Source organism: Scylla paramamosain, chromosome 28 (assembly GCF_035594125.1).
Source record: "Scylla paramamosain isolate STU-SP2022 chromosome 28, ASM3559412v1, whole genome shotgun sequence".
Lineage (NCBI taxonomy): Eukaryota > Metazoa > Arthropoda > Malacostraca > Decapoda > Portunidae > Scylla > Scylla paramamosain.
Genome location: NC_087178.1, coordinates 1,672,501 through 1,685,800, shown reverse-complemented (window position 1 = coordinate 1,685,800; position 13,300 = coordinate 1,672,501). Strand labels below are relative to the sequence as shown.

Below are 13,300 nucleotides of genomic sequence, written 5' to 3'. Positions count from 1 at the left end.
CTGGTGGTCAAAATACTCACTCGTAATAAATAGTTTGGTTTCAGGAAAAGAATGAAGAGGAGGATGGGGGAGGGGGGACAAAATAAGAGGAGGAGGAAGAGGAGGAGAAGGATGGAGGGAACAAGGAGGGGAAGGATACCACAGGATGGGTAGTGTGGGAAATCCTACTTGAGTTTCTTTACTTCTCCTTCTGTCTGTCTGTTTATTTGTTTGTCTTGCTCCCAGCTTTTTTTTTTCTTCTTTATTGTCGTTCATTAGACGCCAGGGAACTCACTCCTCCTCCTCCTCCTCCTCCTCCTCCTCCTCCTCCTCCTCCTCCTCTCCCTGCGCCAGTAATGTCATGCATGTCTAGGTTAGGTTAGGTTAGGTTAGGTTAGGTTAGATTTAGGTTAGGTTAATTTAAGTTAGGTTAAGTTAGGTTAGGTTAGGTTAGGTTAGGTTAGGTTTAGATTAGGTTAGGTTAGGTCAGGTTAGGTTAGGTTAAGTTAGGTTAGGTTAGATTAGTTTAGTTAGGTTAGGTTAGGTTAGGTTAAGTTAGGTTAGGTTATGTTTAGGTTAGGTTAGGTTAGGTTAGGTTTAGGGTTGGATATTTTTAGGTTAGGTTAGGTTAGGTTAGGTTAGGTTGGATAAGGTTATGTTAGGTTAGGTTAGGTTAGGTAAGGTTATGTTAGGTTAGGTTAGGTTAGAGGTTAGATTAGGTAAGACACAACGTCTATATTTGGATAGTCTTTTTAATCTGCTTTTGAAACTGGCATTCTATATAGTGATCCTTTTCTTCCCTTTATTTATTTATTCATTTATTTTGTTACCCCTGACATAGAAAAAATGAGAAAAATAAATAAAACAAGCTCATTAGCATCAAAGTGCCATGAAAGTAGGTACTTGAGTCACCTGCCGTGTTTTCTCACCTGTGCGGGCTTTCAAAGGTGTTATTGGTTGGTATTTTGAAGTATGTAAGTATGTAAGATGTATGTTATTATTATTACCTTCATATTTTTCTTTTTTCCTTGTTGTATTTTCCAATAGAGTGACTTGTCGTGTTTCCTTACCTGTCTGAGCGCCCAAAGGTGTTGTCAGTTGGTGTCCTGAAGTGTTCTATATCAATAAAATGCATGTTGTTATTATTTCCATTTTTTTTTCTATTTTTTTCTTCTTCTTGTTTTTATTTTTGCTTTCTTTCCCTCTTTTCTTGTTCCTTCTCACGTCGCTGTATGACCCCGGTGTAGTGGCGCGCTAAAGGAAGGGATGAAGAGTGTTTCGGAAAGTGGATGAAGAAGAAGAGGCAGGCCAAAGGAGAGATGGAACGACTGCATAGGAGATGAGGGAGAGAGAGGGAGAGGGAGAAAAGGAGAGAGAGAGGGGGAGGGAGGGGACAGAGCCTTATGGAGCACTAGTGAGGAACAGCAGAAGGAGAAGAAGAAGAAGAAGAAGAACTCATTAGCTTATTCACTCATCTATCAATAAACTTCTTTACCTTACGTTTATATTACAACTTATTATTTAACCAGTCAACTTTTTTAATTTCTCTGTTTGTTACCTTCAGTTTTTTGTTTACCTATTACGGCGACTACGTGACCTTGACCACAGAAGTAACTCTCAATTCATACAGGGTTCGAATAAAATGTCTCAATTCAAGCGAAGCGATTTAATTGCAGAAAATATAAAGAGAGCGAATGTGAAAGAAGGAGGCGGCGGTGGTGGTGGAGGTGGTGGAGGAGGTGGTGGTGGTGGTGATGGTGGTGGTGGTGAAGCCATGTCTCCACCTTTTTCTTCTCCCACCTGCTTCCTCCGCCTTCTCCTCCACTCCACCACGCAAATGCCTTAATCTATCGTAAATAATATGGGCATTTCTATTAATTATAATCAATGACCAATAATGATGATAGGAATAACAATAATAATAATAATAATAATAATAATAATAATAATAATAATAATAATAATAACAATAATGTAAAGCTTCTTGTCTGGAATGTTTATATCAAGCGAGACATGAAAAAAAAAATGTATATGTAAAAATAATAATATGCATGATTATAACAAAAAAAAGTGAACAGTAATTAATGAACGACAGGTGTGGCAGCGTAACACTACATATATCAAACCGTAACCGTAAATATATAGCTTTTCTCTCCTATTGACTTAACACTATCGAAAAAAAACATTGTGACTCAAATCACATAGAAAGCCTTAAAAATTTGTTCCCTTACACACACACACACACACACACACACACACACACACACACACACACACATACACACACACACATACACATACACACACACATACAGAGCTCATCTATAAAATAATATATATCTTTACCTATAGGAGGATAATAATAGTGAAAGCAAGACCCACTGGCCGGGAGCGAGGGGGAGGGGGTGTCGCGCGCCTCTCCAGCGTCTGTTTATCATGTGTCTGTCCTTTTTAACGGCTCCCAATTCAGTGTAATTTCGTAGTTGTGCTTGCGGCGGTTGATTCCATTGTTCTGTATCACTTTACATGTAGTTTTTAAGGATTTTTGGTGGATTTATGATTATTTCAGTCTCGTTTTGTGATTTAAACTGACTCTTTTTATGTTTTTTTTTGGGGTTTGATTAAAGTGATTCTGAACGACTATTGGTCAATTCGACTAGGGCTGGGATGTGATTGGCTGGCTGCCGTAACTCCTTACATGTGATACAATTTGGTCTTGAAATTGTTACCTGTATTATATATGTATATATGAAAAAAAAAAGGGTAACGATACTAATGAATAAAATGTCATGGTTACACAAATGAAGCATGAAACGAAACCTCACTGTCTCATTGTTCGCTATTCAAACACAAGAAGAAACCTAATACGTAAGAGAAGCTAATCCCGTTCTCTTTACAGTACCTATGAGATAAAGTCAACCACAGCCTGAACATAAAGCACAATGGGGTGACTCCGCTAAATTCGACGCACACTCCAGTACAAAGCAGAACAAATATATATTAGTAGTTGTCAACACAGCGTATAGAAATGAACCATTGAAACTTTTTTTTTCTTTCTTTACCCTTGTCACCTCAGCTCTCCTTCAAGATCTTGGTAACAGAATGAGGGTGTCCGGACCAGACAAGGCCAGACCATACCAGAGCCAGATTCAGCCAACCTAGACCGGACCAGACTCGGCCTAGCCCAGCCCAGACTAGCCCAGACTAGCCCAGACCGGACCAGGCTATTCCACATCATATCAGGTTCAGATCAGAGCAAATCCATGCTAGATCACTCCAGATTTAGCCCAGATAAGCCTAGACCAGCCCAGCCTAGACCAGCCCAGACCAGACACCCACTCACGTAAGAATTTCAAAGGACATGTGACACTTTATCATTAAACATCATAAACTGAACTTACTTCTAATTACCATAATGAATAATGATATATAAAAGACCATAATTACAGTTAACTCTCTCTTTTTTCTTTTTTTTTTCTTTTCTTTTTTATCACACTGTTCCGTGACGTGACTCTTGGGAATGAAACATGATCCAAACAGGTTATTGTGGTCCTGCCAAGAACTGAACTATTTTACATCCGGGTTGGTTACTTTTTTTTTCCCTTTTTTTTTTTTCCAGGTGAGAAGGGTAAGAAGAGGGAGGAGGAGGAGGAGGAGGGGAGGGTGAGGAAGAAGAGGAGGAGAAATAGTGAAAATGAAGTGAAAAGGAGAAAGAGAGAGAGAGAAAAAAAATGTTGAGTGGTTTAGATCATGATAGTAGTAGTAGTAGTAGTAGTAGTAGTAGTTAACGCACAACCGACTGAGTAGTAATAAATGACAAAAAAAAAAAAAACTCGTCGAGAGACAAAACACAAACACACACACACAAACAAAAAAACAAAAAAACAAAAAAAAATAAAGGACTCAGAACAAAATAAGACAACAAAATAAAGATCCTACACACTGAATCCTACACGGGGAGTCCTGCAGGAGGGAAGGATCTTGGGACGTCGAGGTGTGGACGCGATACTGTTAGGAGTGGATGGGGGAGTGAGTGGTGGGGCGGATCCTTTACTGTAGAAGGCGCGGTAGGAGGTGATGACTGTGTTTCCCTTGAGTCAGCACCGCGGATTTACACTAGTTGCTTGCAGGGGGGTAAGGAGAGGGCGGAGAGGTGGAGGAGGTGGAGGGGGTGGAGGTGGAATGTGGTGTAGGCGTTTGGACTACCACAGTTTATAAGCCAATGTTGCATAGTTGTAATTCTTGAGTTCCTGCAAAGAGGCGAGGAGAGGTGAGGATTAGAAAGGTGGTCCAGAACTGCTGCTATATTCATCGTTAGTCGTGTACAGCAACAATCAACAACAACAACAAACAAGAGCAAACAAAAGACAAAAAAAGTACAGCAGGAGTATAGCGGCAGGGAGTAACTGAGTGATGAGAAAAACTAAAAAAAGGAAAAAAAATAAATAAATGTGACCATGACGATATAAGAGCAACAGCCAAACGCTATCAACAATCAGTCATTTGTGAGCTCTGAGCAAGCCAGCGCGGGTCACCAAGGCACCAAGCATTGCAGACACCCAGCACCAGCACCAGCACCACCAGCAGCACCAGCAGCATCACCAGCAGCCGTACCACACCAAGCCCATGTTTTTTTTTTTTATATATATTTTTTATTATTGATTTTTTATTCTCATCAGAGTAAACAAGAACACGCCATTACAAGTCTACACAAGCATCGCACAAGCCACAGAAGGGACACGACAATTACCTTCATCTACTAATTAGTGGCTCATGACATCCCATATACCTGCAAGGAGACACTACTATGAGAAAATACGATGAAGGGACTGTGAGCGGAGTAATTTAGGGCTACACCACCACACACTTGCCGCCCGACGCCATTACTGCAAGGGGGAACGTGTTACACCTGCCCAGCACTCACCCCCGTCCCGCCACGCCCCCCTCCCGCACGTGTGGCGCGTGGGGGAGGCGTGGCGGCCGCGGGTGACGCAGGACGCAGACCCACGCGGCACCTAAGGAGTGTTATCCTTAGGTGCGTCGTGTGTTACGTCCCTGCAGCGTGACAGTGACGTGACATTGTGGTTTGGGGATCCTATCAGTGACAAGACACACATGCAATGCTGATTATGACGTGAACATGTTTTTTTTTTTATTATTTTCTTTATATACAGACATGACTTGCTATAACTTGATATTGTATTGCATGTAACTTATATATATATAGTACATTAATGTAAAATAGATACTTAATATATGTATGAGTAAATGTAACTTATATTAGCAAAGATATAGTGGTTATAGTAATAATGATAATGATAAAAATAGTAATGATAATAATAATAATAATAATAATAATAACAATAATAATAATGGTAATAATAATAATAATAATAACAATAATAATAATGTCTTAGCCCCTCTTTCTTCATCCGTTTCCTATTTACTGAGTTTCAATATCCTTTTTTATAATTCTATCCATAACAAATGTACTTTTTCTACCTATGCATTTGTTCTCAAGTCATACATAACTACACCAGCTGTTCACCCGCTGCCCTCCTGCACTATCGTTCTTTATCTCATAGCAAATGTTGCCACTGTTTCGTGTTGGTTTTATAAATCTAACCTTGTGACTCTCTCTCTCTCTCTCTCTCTCTCTCTCTCTCTCTCTCTCTCTTCACCTAATCCCCTCCCTACACCACCATTTCTAACCACCACCACCACTACCACCTTCACTACCTCACACGCCCCGAATCGTCAACTCACCTGAAGGGAGGATCGAACCCGGAACACATCGTAGTGGCATTTGGTGTGATCCTCGTGCGAGCGTTCGTGGATGAGGAGGTTGTAACTCTTGCGAAACACTCTCTGGCAGTAGCGACAGACGAAGGAATTCTCGGTGCCAGACTTCCTCCCCTCACAGAGCACCTGCGACTTGCCATTCTCCCAGTCTCCCTCAGGCATCTTGATTGCGTGCTGGTCAAGAGAGAGGGAGAGGGGAAGACAATGGTTATGTTAAGTTAGGTTAGGTTAGGCTTGGGTTAGGTTAGAGTAACGCGTGCTGGTGAAGAGAGACTGAGAGAGGAAGGCAAAGGTTAGGTTAGGTTATACTAAGGTTAGGTTGGGTAATATTATGTCAGGTTAGGTTAGGTTAGTTAGGTTAGGTTAGGTTAGGTTAGGTTAGGTTGGGTTAGGTTAGAGTAACGTGTGCTGGTGAAGAGAGACTGAGAGAGGAAGGCAAAGGTTAGGTTAGGTTATACTAAGGTTAGGTTAGGTAATATTATGTTAGGTTAGGTTAGGTTAGTTAATGTTATGTCAGATTAGATTAGGTTAGATTATGGTTACGGTAATAGTGATGCTGTTTTTAAGGGTGTAGATAGATGGATAGACAGATAGATAGATATATAGACAGACAGATAGACAGGTACTCATACATAGAAAGATGAAGAGATTGGTAGTTAGGTAGAAAGATAGATGGCTTAGGATAATAATACTGATGCTTTGAGAGATGAAGAGAAAATACAGACCATAGGATACAACGTGTCTGTTCATACACACACACACACACACACACACACACACACACACACACACACACATACACAGGCATTTCCTACATAGTGAAAAGGCAGGGGAGAGGAAAGGCTTAGGTCAGTGGCTTAGAAGGGAGAGCAGATAAGAAGATAGAAAAATAACACAGAAAGAGAGAGAGAGAGAGAGAGAGAGAGAGAGTAGTAGTAGTAGTAGTAGTAGTAGTAGAACAGATACCATAGCATTTAGATTAACCTCTTTACTAGAAAAAAAAATTATTTCCTCGTTTTCTATAAAGCATATGGATTTTATTTTTCTATTTCACAACAGAGAGGTGGGTGGGGAGAAGTCTTGCCCAGTTTTACCCTGTTCTCTGGCCACGTAGTTCACATACCCTCGTTACATAGTGCAACAAGTCTCCTGGGTGTTCACGTGTAATATAAAATCAACTAACAAGCCTTAATCTAATTGAACCATTTCCGTCTAACAAGGACTTAAGCACCTATTTACCTATCTTTCCATCACACACACACACACACACACACACACACACACACACACTTCCCGTCTCTTCCGCCCCTCCAAAACCTCCAAATATTTACCTCTGTATCATCGGGAAGGAAAACAAAGAGAGAGAGAGAGAGAGAGAGAGAGAGAGAGAGAGAGAGAGAGAGAGAGAGGAGAGAGAGAGAGAGAGAGAGAGTCAGTCCGCATAGCTGCTCCCAAGTGACATGCCGCACTACAGTCACTCAAGCTAAGGTGACGGGCTTCGAACCGACACACGCATTCCGAGACGCGCTATCGCCATCCCCGACCAGCCAGCCGTGGGATCTTATCGGGCTGGCGTGTCTCCTGGGGTCTGTCAGGAGGGAAGCAGCGAGGAAGAGATGCGGGGGGAACGGGGAAGGGGAAATGAGTGACCACGCGGGGGGGAGGAAGTGAATGAATGAGAGAGAGAGAGAGAGAGAGAGAGAGAGAGAGAGAGAGAGAGAGAGAGAGAGAGAGAGAGAGAGAGAGAGTCATGATTTTGTTCTCGTCTTTAACTGCTTCCTATTTTTCGTCTTCTTCCTCTTCATCTTCTCTCCTCTCATCCTTCTACTCTTCACTCATCTCCCATCCCCCGTGACTCATCTCCGCACACTCAGCCTCCGCGACTCAATTGAAACTCATGACACACACTTGATTAATTTTTTTCTTTCACTTATCTTACTCATCTCTTCTTCTTCCAGTGCGTGACAGTATTCACCTTCCCTCTGTCATATTCCCTCAATCTCCTTATCCCTCTAACAGCATCCCTCATTCACTCACTCATCCCTCTCATGCTCACCTTCCAACACCCTCCTTTCATTTTCATTCATCTCATTTTCCAGTACCTTACACCAGCATCTCTCATATTCATCTCCCTCATACTCAGCATCTTTGTCACATCATATCACATATTTCACTCATACACTCATCTCTTACTCATCCGCAGCTTCCATCCTCCCTTCACTCATCTCCCACACTCATCCCAAAGCCTCAGCATCTCTAGTTCATCTATCAGCATTCAGCATCATCTTATCTTTCTCTCATACACTCATCGCTAACTCATCCGCAGCTTCCATTCTCCCTTGACTCATCTCCCACACTCATTCCAGACTCAAAGCATCCTAAGTTTCATTATATTTGAACCACTGTTTTCCAAGGCCACAGAGATAACTTGCCGGGTTCTCAGGACTGTTTCTCCTGTCAGTAGTGTAGAAATGCTGCTAATCTTTCACTAGAACCGTAAAAACACCATAAAAACACACGCGTCACTTCAACTAGAGCCTCTTTTTAATTTGTTTCAAAATACTGGCATCTCTTTATCTCTTATGTATACTCGCGTCTACTCAATTCTCGTTCTCTTCTCCACAGCATGCACCTCCTACTCATTCCTCTCCCACACTCATCTCTACCCTGCAGCATCGAGCAATCGTAATGAGGCGCGGCGTTTCTTGTTAATCAGTCACACCCTCACTCCGCCATATTTCACCAGTCACTAAACATCGGCCCTTCAGAGTGTCAAGAGGCATGCTATATCCCTCCCTTCCGCCTCTCCCTCTCCTTACTCTTACTCCTCTCCCCTTCTCCCCCTTTCCCCATCTTGCCGCCCACACGCTCACCCATCACATAACGCGAAAGAGGGGTTGATGCAGAGAGAGAGAGAGAGAGAGAGAGAGAGAGAGAGAGAGAGGGTAGGAATAGAAAAAAATAACACAATTAGAATTTTAAGTAAGGGCCAGGTAGCAGCGACTCCAGGTGGTCTCTTGAGTCTAATTGATGAAGTCTGTCATCCTCTTACCTGCCGTCCATCACACCTGCCCTCCCCCCTCCGCCCTCCCCCTGCCCCCTACCACCCCCTGTGCCTCACCTTCCTCTCCCTCAACCCTCCCCCACCTGTTCCTCCCCCTCCCCCTTTCCTATCCCTTTCCTGCCCCTGCCCCTCATCCCCACACCCCACCCCCACCTATTCCTCACCCTCCCCTCTTCTGTCCCTTCCCTCCCCTAATCCTTTCCTCTTTTTCCCTATCCGCCTCTTCCTTAACCTCCCATATCTCTCCCCTTCCCTCTCTACCCTCCCCTATCCTTCGCCTGTGTCCTTCTCATCTCTTCCCTCCCTTTTTTCTAACCTAACCTAACTTAATCTAACCTAAATTAACCTAACCTAGCATTACTTAACCTAACCAGCCTAACCTAACCTTACCTAAACTACACTAACGTAAACCCTCTCCCCTCTTTCTCCTCCTCCTCCTCCTCCTCCTCCTCCTCCTCCTCCTCCTCCTTCAGGGTTTTTCTCTCTTCCTCTCCTTCCCCATGTCTTCCAGTACCCCCCGCAAGCTTCTGTAGGCCTCCAGGGGCGCACGTCAAGGCAGAGGGAAGGGCTTGTCTGGCCACTGTAAGAGAGAGAGAGAGAGAGAGAGAGAGAGAGAGAGAGAGAGGGTGGGTAGCTGCTTATTCCTTCCTTCTATCTCTCTCTCTCTCTCTCTCTCTCTCTCTCTCTCTCTCTCTCTCTCTCTCTCTCTCTCTCTCTCTCTCTCTCATATTTCATGCCAACACCAATTATTTACTCTTACTTTACAAATTATTCTCTCAATTTTAACATTAAGTCGAGGCTGGAGAGAGGAGACGTGAGAGAGAGAGAGAGAGAGAGAGAGAGAGAGAGAGAGAGAGAGAGAGAGAGAGAGGGGGAGGGAGAGGAAAAGAGAAAAAATGAGAGAAGAAACAAAACCGGGTGAGGAGGGCAGGAGGGAAGAAGACAAGGAGAGAGAGAGAGAGAGAGAGAGAGAGAGAGAGAGAGAGAGAGAGAGAGAGAGAGAGAGAGGAGAACGGAGTAAGAAGAGGTGAGAGAAGGTGGAGAGGGAGAGGGAGAGAACATCACAGGTGGAGGTCGTGAGTCGTGGGGGGCGAGGTTGGGGGGTGGGTCAGGGTGAGGGTGGAGGTGGAGGCGGGGGGAATCCACACCCCCACTCACGTTCCAGACTCCAGCCTTCAGTTTCCACTTCCAAGGGTGGATCACTGTCTGGGTTTTGCTCTCTCTCTCTCTCTCTCTCTCTCTCTCTCTCTCTCTCTCTCTCTCTCTCTCTCTCTCTCTCTCTCTCTCTCTCTCTCTCTCTCTCTCTTGTCGTTTCCCGAAGCTTTGAAATATTGGTGATGATGGTGATGATGATGATGATGATGATGATGATGATGATGATGATGATGATGATGATGCAAGTAATATTGATGTTAAATAATAAAACTAATAGAAAATGCTCAAGATAGAAAGAAAAACATACTAATCTTAACTTTTTGATAGAAATGAAGCGATGGAAGAAAGGAAGGAGAGAGAGAGAGAGAGAGAGAGAGAGAGAGAGAGAGAGAGAGAGAGAGAGAGAGAGAGAGAGAGGAGGAGGGAAGGAGGGGGTAGTTACCAATAGTCTCATGGCCACAAGCAACACGAGGGAGGGAAGGAGAGAGAGAGAGAGAGAGAGAGAGAGAGAGAGAGAGAGAGAGAGAGAGAGAGAGAGAGAGAGAGAGAGAGAGAGGAATGGAGGGAAGGAGGGAAGGATAGGCAGGACTTCTCCATCCTGTTCACTTCACCTTCCTTCACCTGCATGAGGGAAGGAGAGAAGGAGAGAAGGAGTGAATGGAGGTGTGTGTGTGTGTGTGTGTGTGTGTGTGTGTGTGTGTGTGTGTGAAGGAAATGTAAAATATATTTATTCTTAATTCCCACTTGCCAGAAACATTTGGTCGTGTCTTGGAGGAGGAGGAGGAGGAGGAGGAGGAGGAGGAGGAGGAGGAGGAGGAGGAGGAGGAGGAGGAGAAGGAGGGGGAGGAGAAGGAGGAGGTGGTGGTGGTGGTGATGGTGGTGGTCTGCCTTGACTCACGTGGGGAAATTCTGATTATTTTTCATCACCCCCAATCCTCCCCCCTTCCTCCCCACCCTTCCACATACCTACATCCAAACCTCTTCCCCTCCCTCGCATTGCCCATCTCCTGACACCCCCCTTACCGCTCTCCCCAATCCTTCCCCTCCAAATACCTACATCCCTACCATTCACTACTTCCCCAACCCTCTCTCCCTCCTTTTCTCCCCTATTTTTCCCCTCTCTTCGCTCCATGACACATCCGTAACCTCCCCATCTTTCTCCCCATCCATCTAATCAATACTAACTTCCTCCCTCAACCTTCTCCCCAATCTGCTCTTTCCCCACAGCCTCCATCACACCCCATCCACCCACGCACTGTACACCAGCCACTTCTCCCCATCACCCCATCACCCTCCCCACCCTCCCCTCACCCTCCGATGGTCAGTGTAGTTTATCAACTTACGCTAAACATTAATTAACTTAATTGAATCATGCACATCTTAGCATACCACCGCTGGGAAGGAAAGGGGGGTGTTGGGGAGGGGAGGGGAGGGGATGGGAGGGAGGAACGGCGCCTTTTTCTCTTCCTCCCTCCCTCCCTCCTGTCTCTCCCTCATAACTAATCATCTCCCTCCGCTCCTTCCACTCCTTGCTTCCTCTCTCTCTCTCTCTCTCTCTCTCTCTCTCTCTCTCTCTCTCTCTCTCTCTCTCTCTCTCTCTCTCTTCATTTTCACATTTTCTTTTTTCTTGGCGACTAAATTTAATTAATATTTAAAGAGATCTGTGTGTGTGTGTGTGTGTGTGTGTGTGTGTGTGTGTGTGTGTGTGTGTGTGTGTGTTCGCCAGCTGATGATACAAACAAGTGTGTGTGAGAGAGAGAGAGAGAGAGAGAGAGAGAGAGAGAGAGAGAGAGAGAGAGAGAGAGAGAGAGAGAGAGAGAGAGAGAGAGAGAGAGAGACGAATGAAGTAAGAATGAAGCGAACAAAAAGACGAGGAAGGATGAAAGAAAAAGGAAAGACGTACTTGTAATGTTGTGGGTGAAGGAAGAGGATGATGACGGAGAGGAGGAAGAGGAGGAGGAGGAGGAGGAGGAGGAGGAGGAGGAGGAGGAGGGGCTGAATCACTTGCATCACTCGCATCTCTCCACAATTCATGAGTTTGAAAGATAAAGTTGAGGTCATTTCTCACCCTGGCCAGCCACTAGTGTTAGGCATCCCCTCCCCTAATGCACCTTCCCCTACCCCCATCCCCTCACCCTCCCCTAACCCCGCCCCCATCCTTAGCCTCATCCCCTTTCGTAGCCTCCTCCTCTTCCTTCGCTTCCCAACTCTGTTCACTTAATTTTAACTCTAAATCAATGTTAGTATAGTGGTAGTAGTAGTAGTAGTAGTAGTAGTAGTATTAGTAGTAGTAATAGTAGTAGCGCAGAAGAAGTAACAGTATTGTTATTTATCATTATTGCTGTTTGTTGATTTAATTTGACTAAGTTTCATCGTCCTCCCACTTCTTCTTGACTCTCCTCCCTCTCTCTCAATCTCTGTGCTGGCAACGGCCCCGCTAAAAACACTCCTCAAATAACTTATTGTGAGCGTGCAGTTTAAGTTGCTATCTGACAAGGCTTCTATTTTGGGCGTCACATCTTATGGATAAAGTAATATATCCATAAGATATATGTACCTTTCCCTGCTTTCCTGTTTACCAAGAATGAAAGGAATTTTATTGTAAATATTTGCTGTCGCCTGGCAGCAGAGACCGCCACTTGAAGACGTGATACGCAATCTTCAAAGTTTCTTCCTTAATGAATGAATGCAGTGAAAAAAAAAAAAATCTAAAAATGATCATTGCCACCAAATAAATAAATTATGGCTAATAAGTTTCAGTACCTGCGCAGCATTTTTCTGTAATGCTGAAGATATATTTACAACATGTTGCTTACAGTTAAGAGAATCGAGTTACGGGTAGCAATATTTTTTGTGCCTTGTTTGTAAACATTAATAATACTTGGTGCTTTCCGCGTTAAGCAGAAGCTCCAGCACCACTCAGAAGCATAAAAACCAATTATTTGGCCAATTTACAAAAGGTAATATCATAATACACACTTCAGAACAGAGAGAGAGAGAGAGATACAAAAAAGACAAAGATAATTCACAATAATCGTACATCTGGCAGTGCATCAATAACTTGTCACGTGTGGTGAGTACAAGGCAAGGCGGTCTGCTATTGTCTTTATTTTACCATGTTATTATCAAGTCCCTGCGTGTCTAGTGGTGCGAAGTGATTTGTGATGCTAGGGGTCAAATGTGAGTGCCCATGGCGGGAGATGAGACCCTGGGAAGAGCGCTAAATTGGGAAACACGAGAAACACACAGGAAAATCTAACTCCAGAACATTCTCGCGGGAAATTCAAACAAAGACATTCT

The 13,300-nt window shown here is 44.0% G+C and overlaps 2 protein-coding genes across 8 annotated transcripts in view; one reads left to right on the top strand and one right to left on the bottom strand.

The window, feature by feature from the left end:
• Positions 1-1,630: 1,630 nt before the first annotated feature.
• Positions 1,631-13,300, bottom strand: part of LOC135114676 (protein odd-skipped-related 2-like) — a 61,116-nt gene continuing 49,446 nt past the window's right edge. The window contains exons 2-3 of the mRNA XM_064030555.1: positions 5,746-5,955; positions 1,631-4,229 (exon numbers count right to left, since the gene is read on the bottom strand). Coding sequence (XP_063886625.1) covers positions 4,182-4,229; positions 5,746-5,955 — 258 coding nt within the window. The 3' untranslated portion in view covers positions 1,631-4,181. The remainder of the gene's footprint in view (positions 4,230-5,745; positions 5,956-13,300) is intronic.
• The window catches only part of LOC135114675 (uncharacterized), a 143,023-nt gene continuing 141,890 nt past the window's right edge, over positions 12,168-13,300 (top strand). For all 7 annotated transcript variants that reach the window (XM_064030551.1, XM_064030548.1, XM_064030554.1 and 4 more), the window contains exon 1: positions 12,168-13,300. This exon is cut by the window's right edge and continues 80 nt beyond it. The gene's annotated coding sequence lies outside the window, so the exon portion shown is untranslated.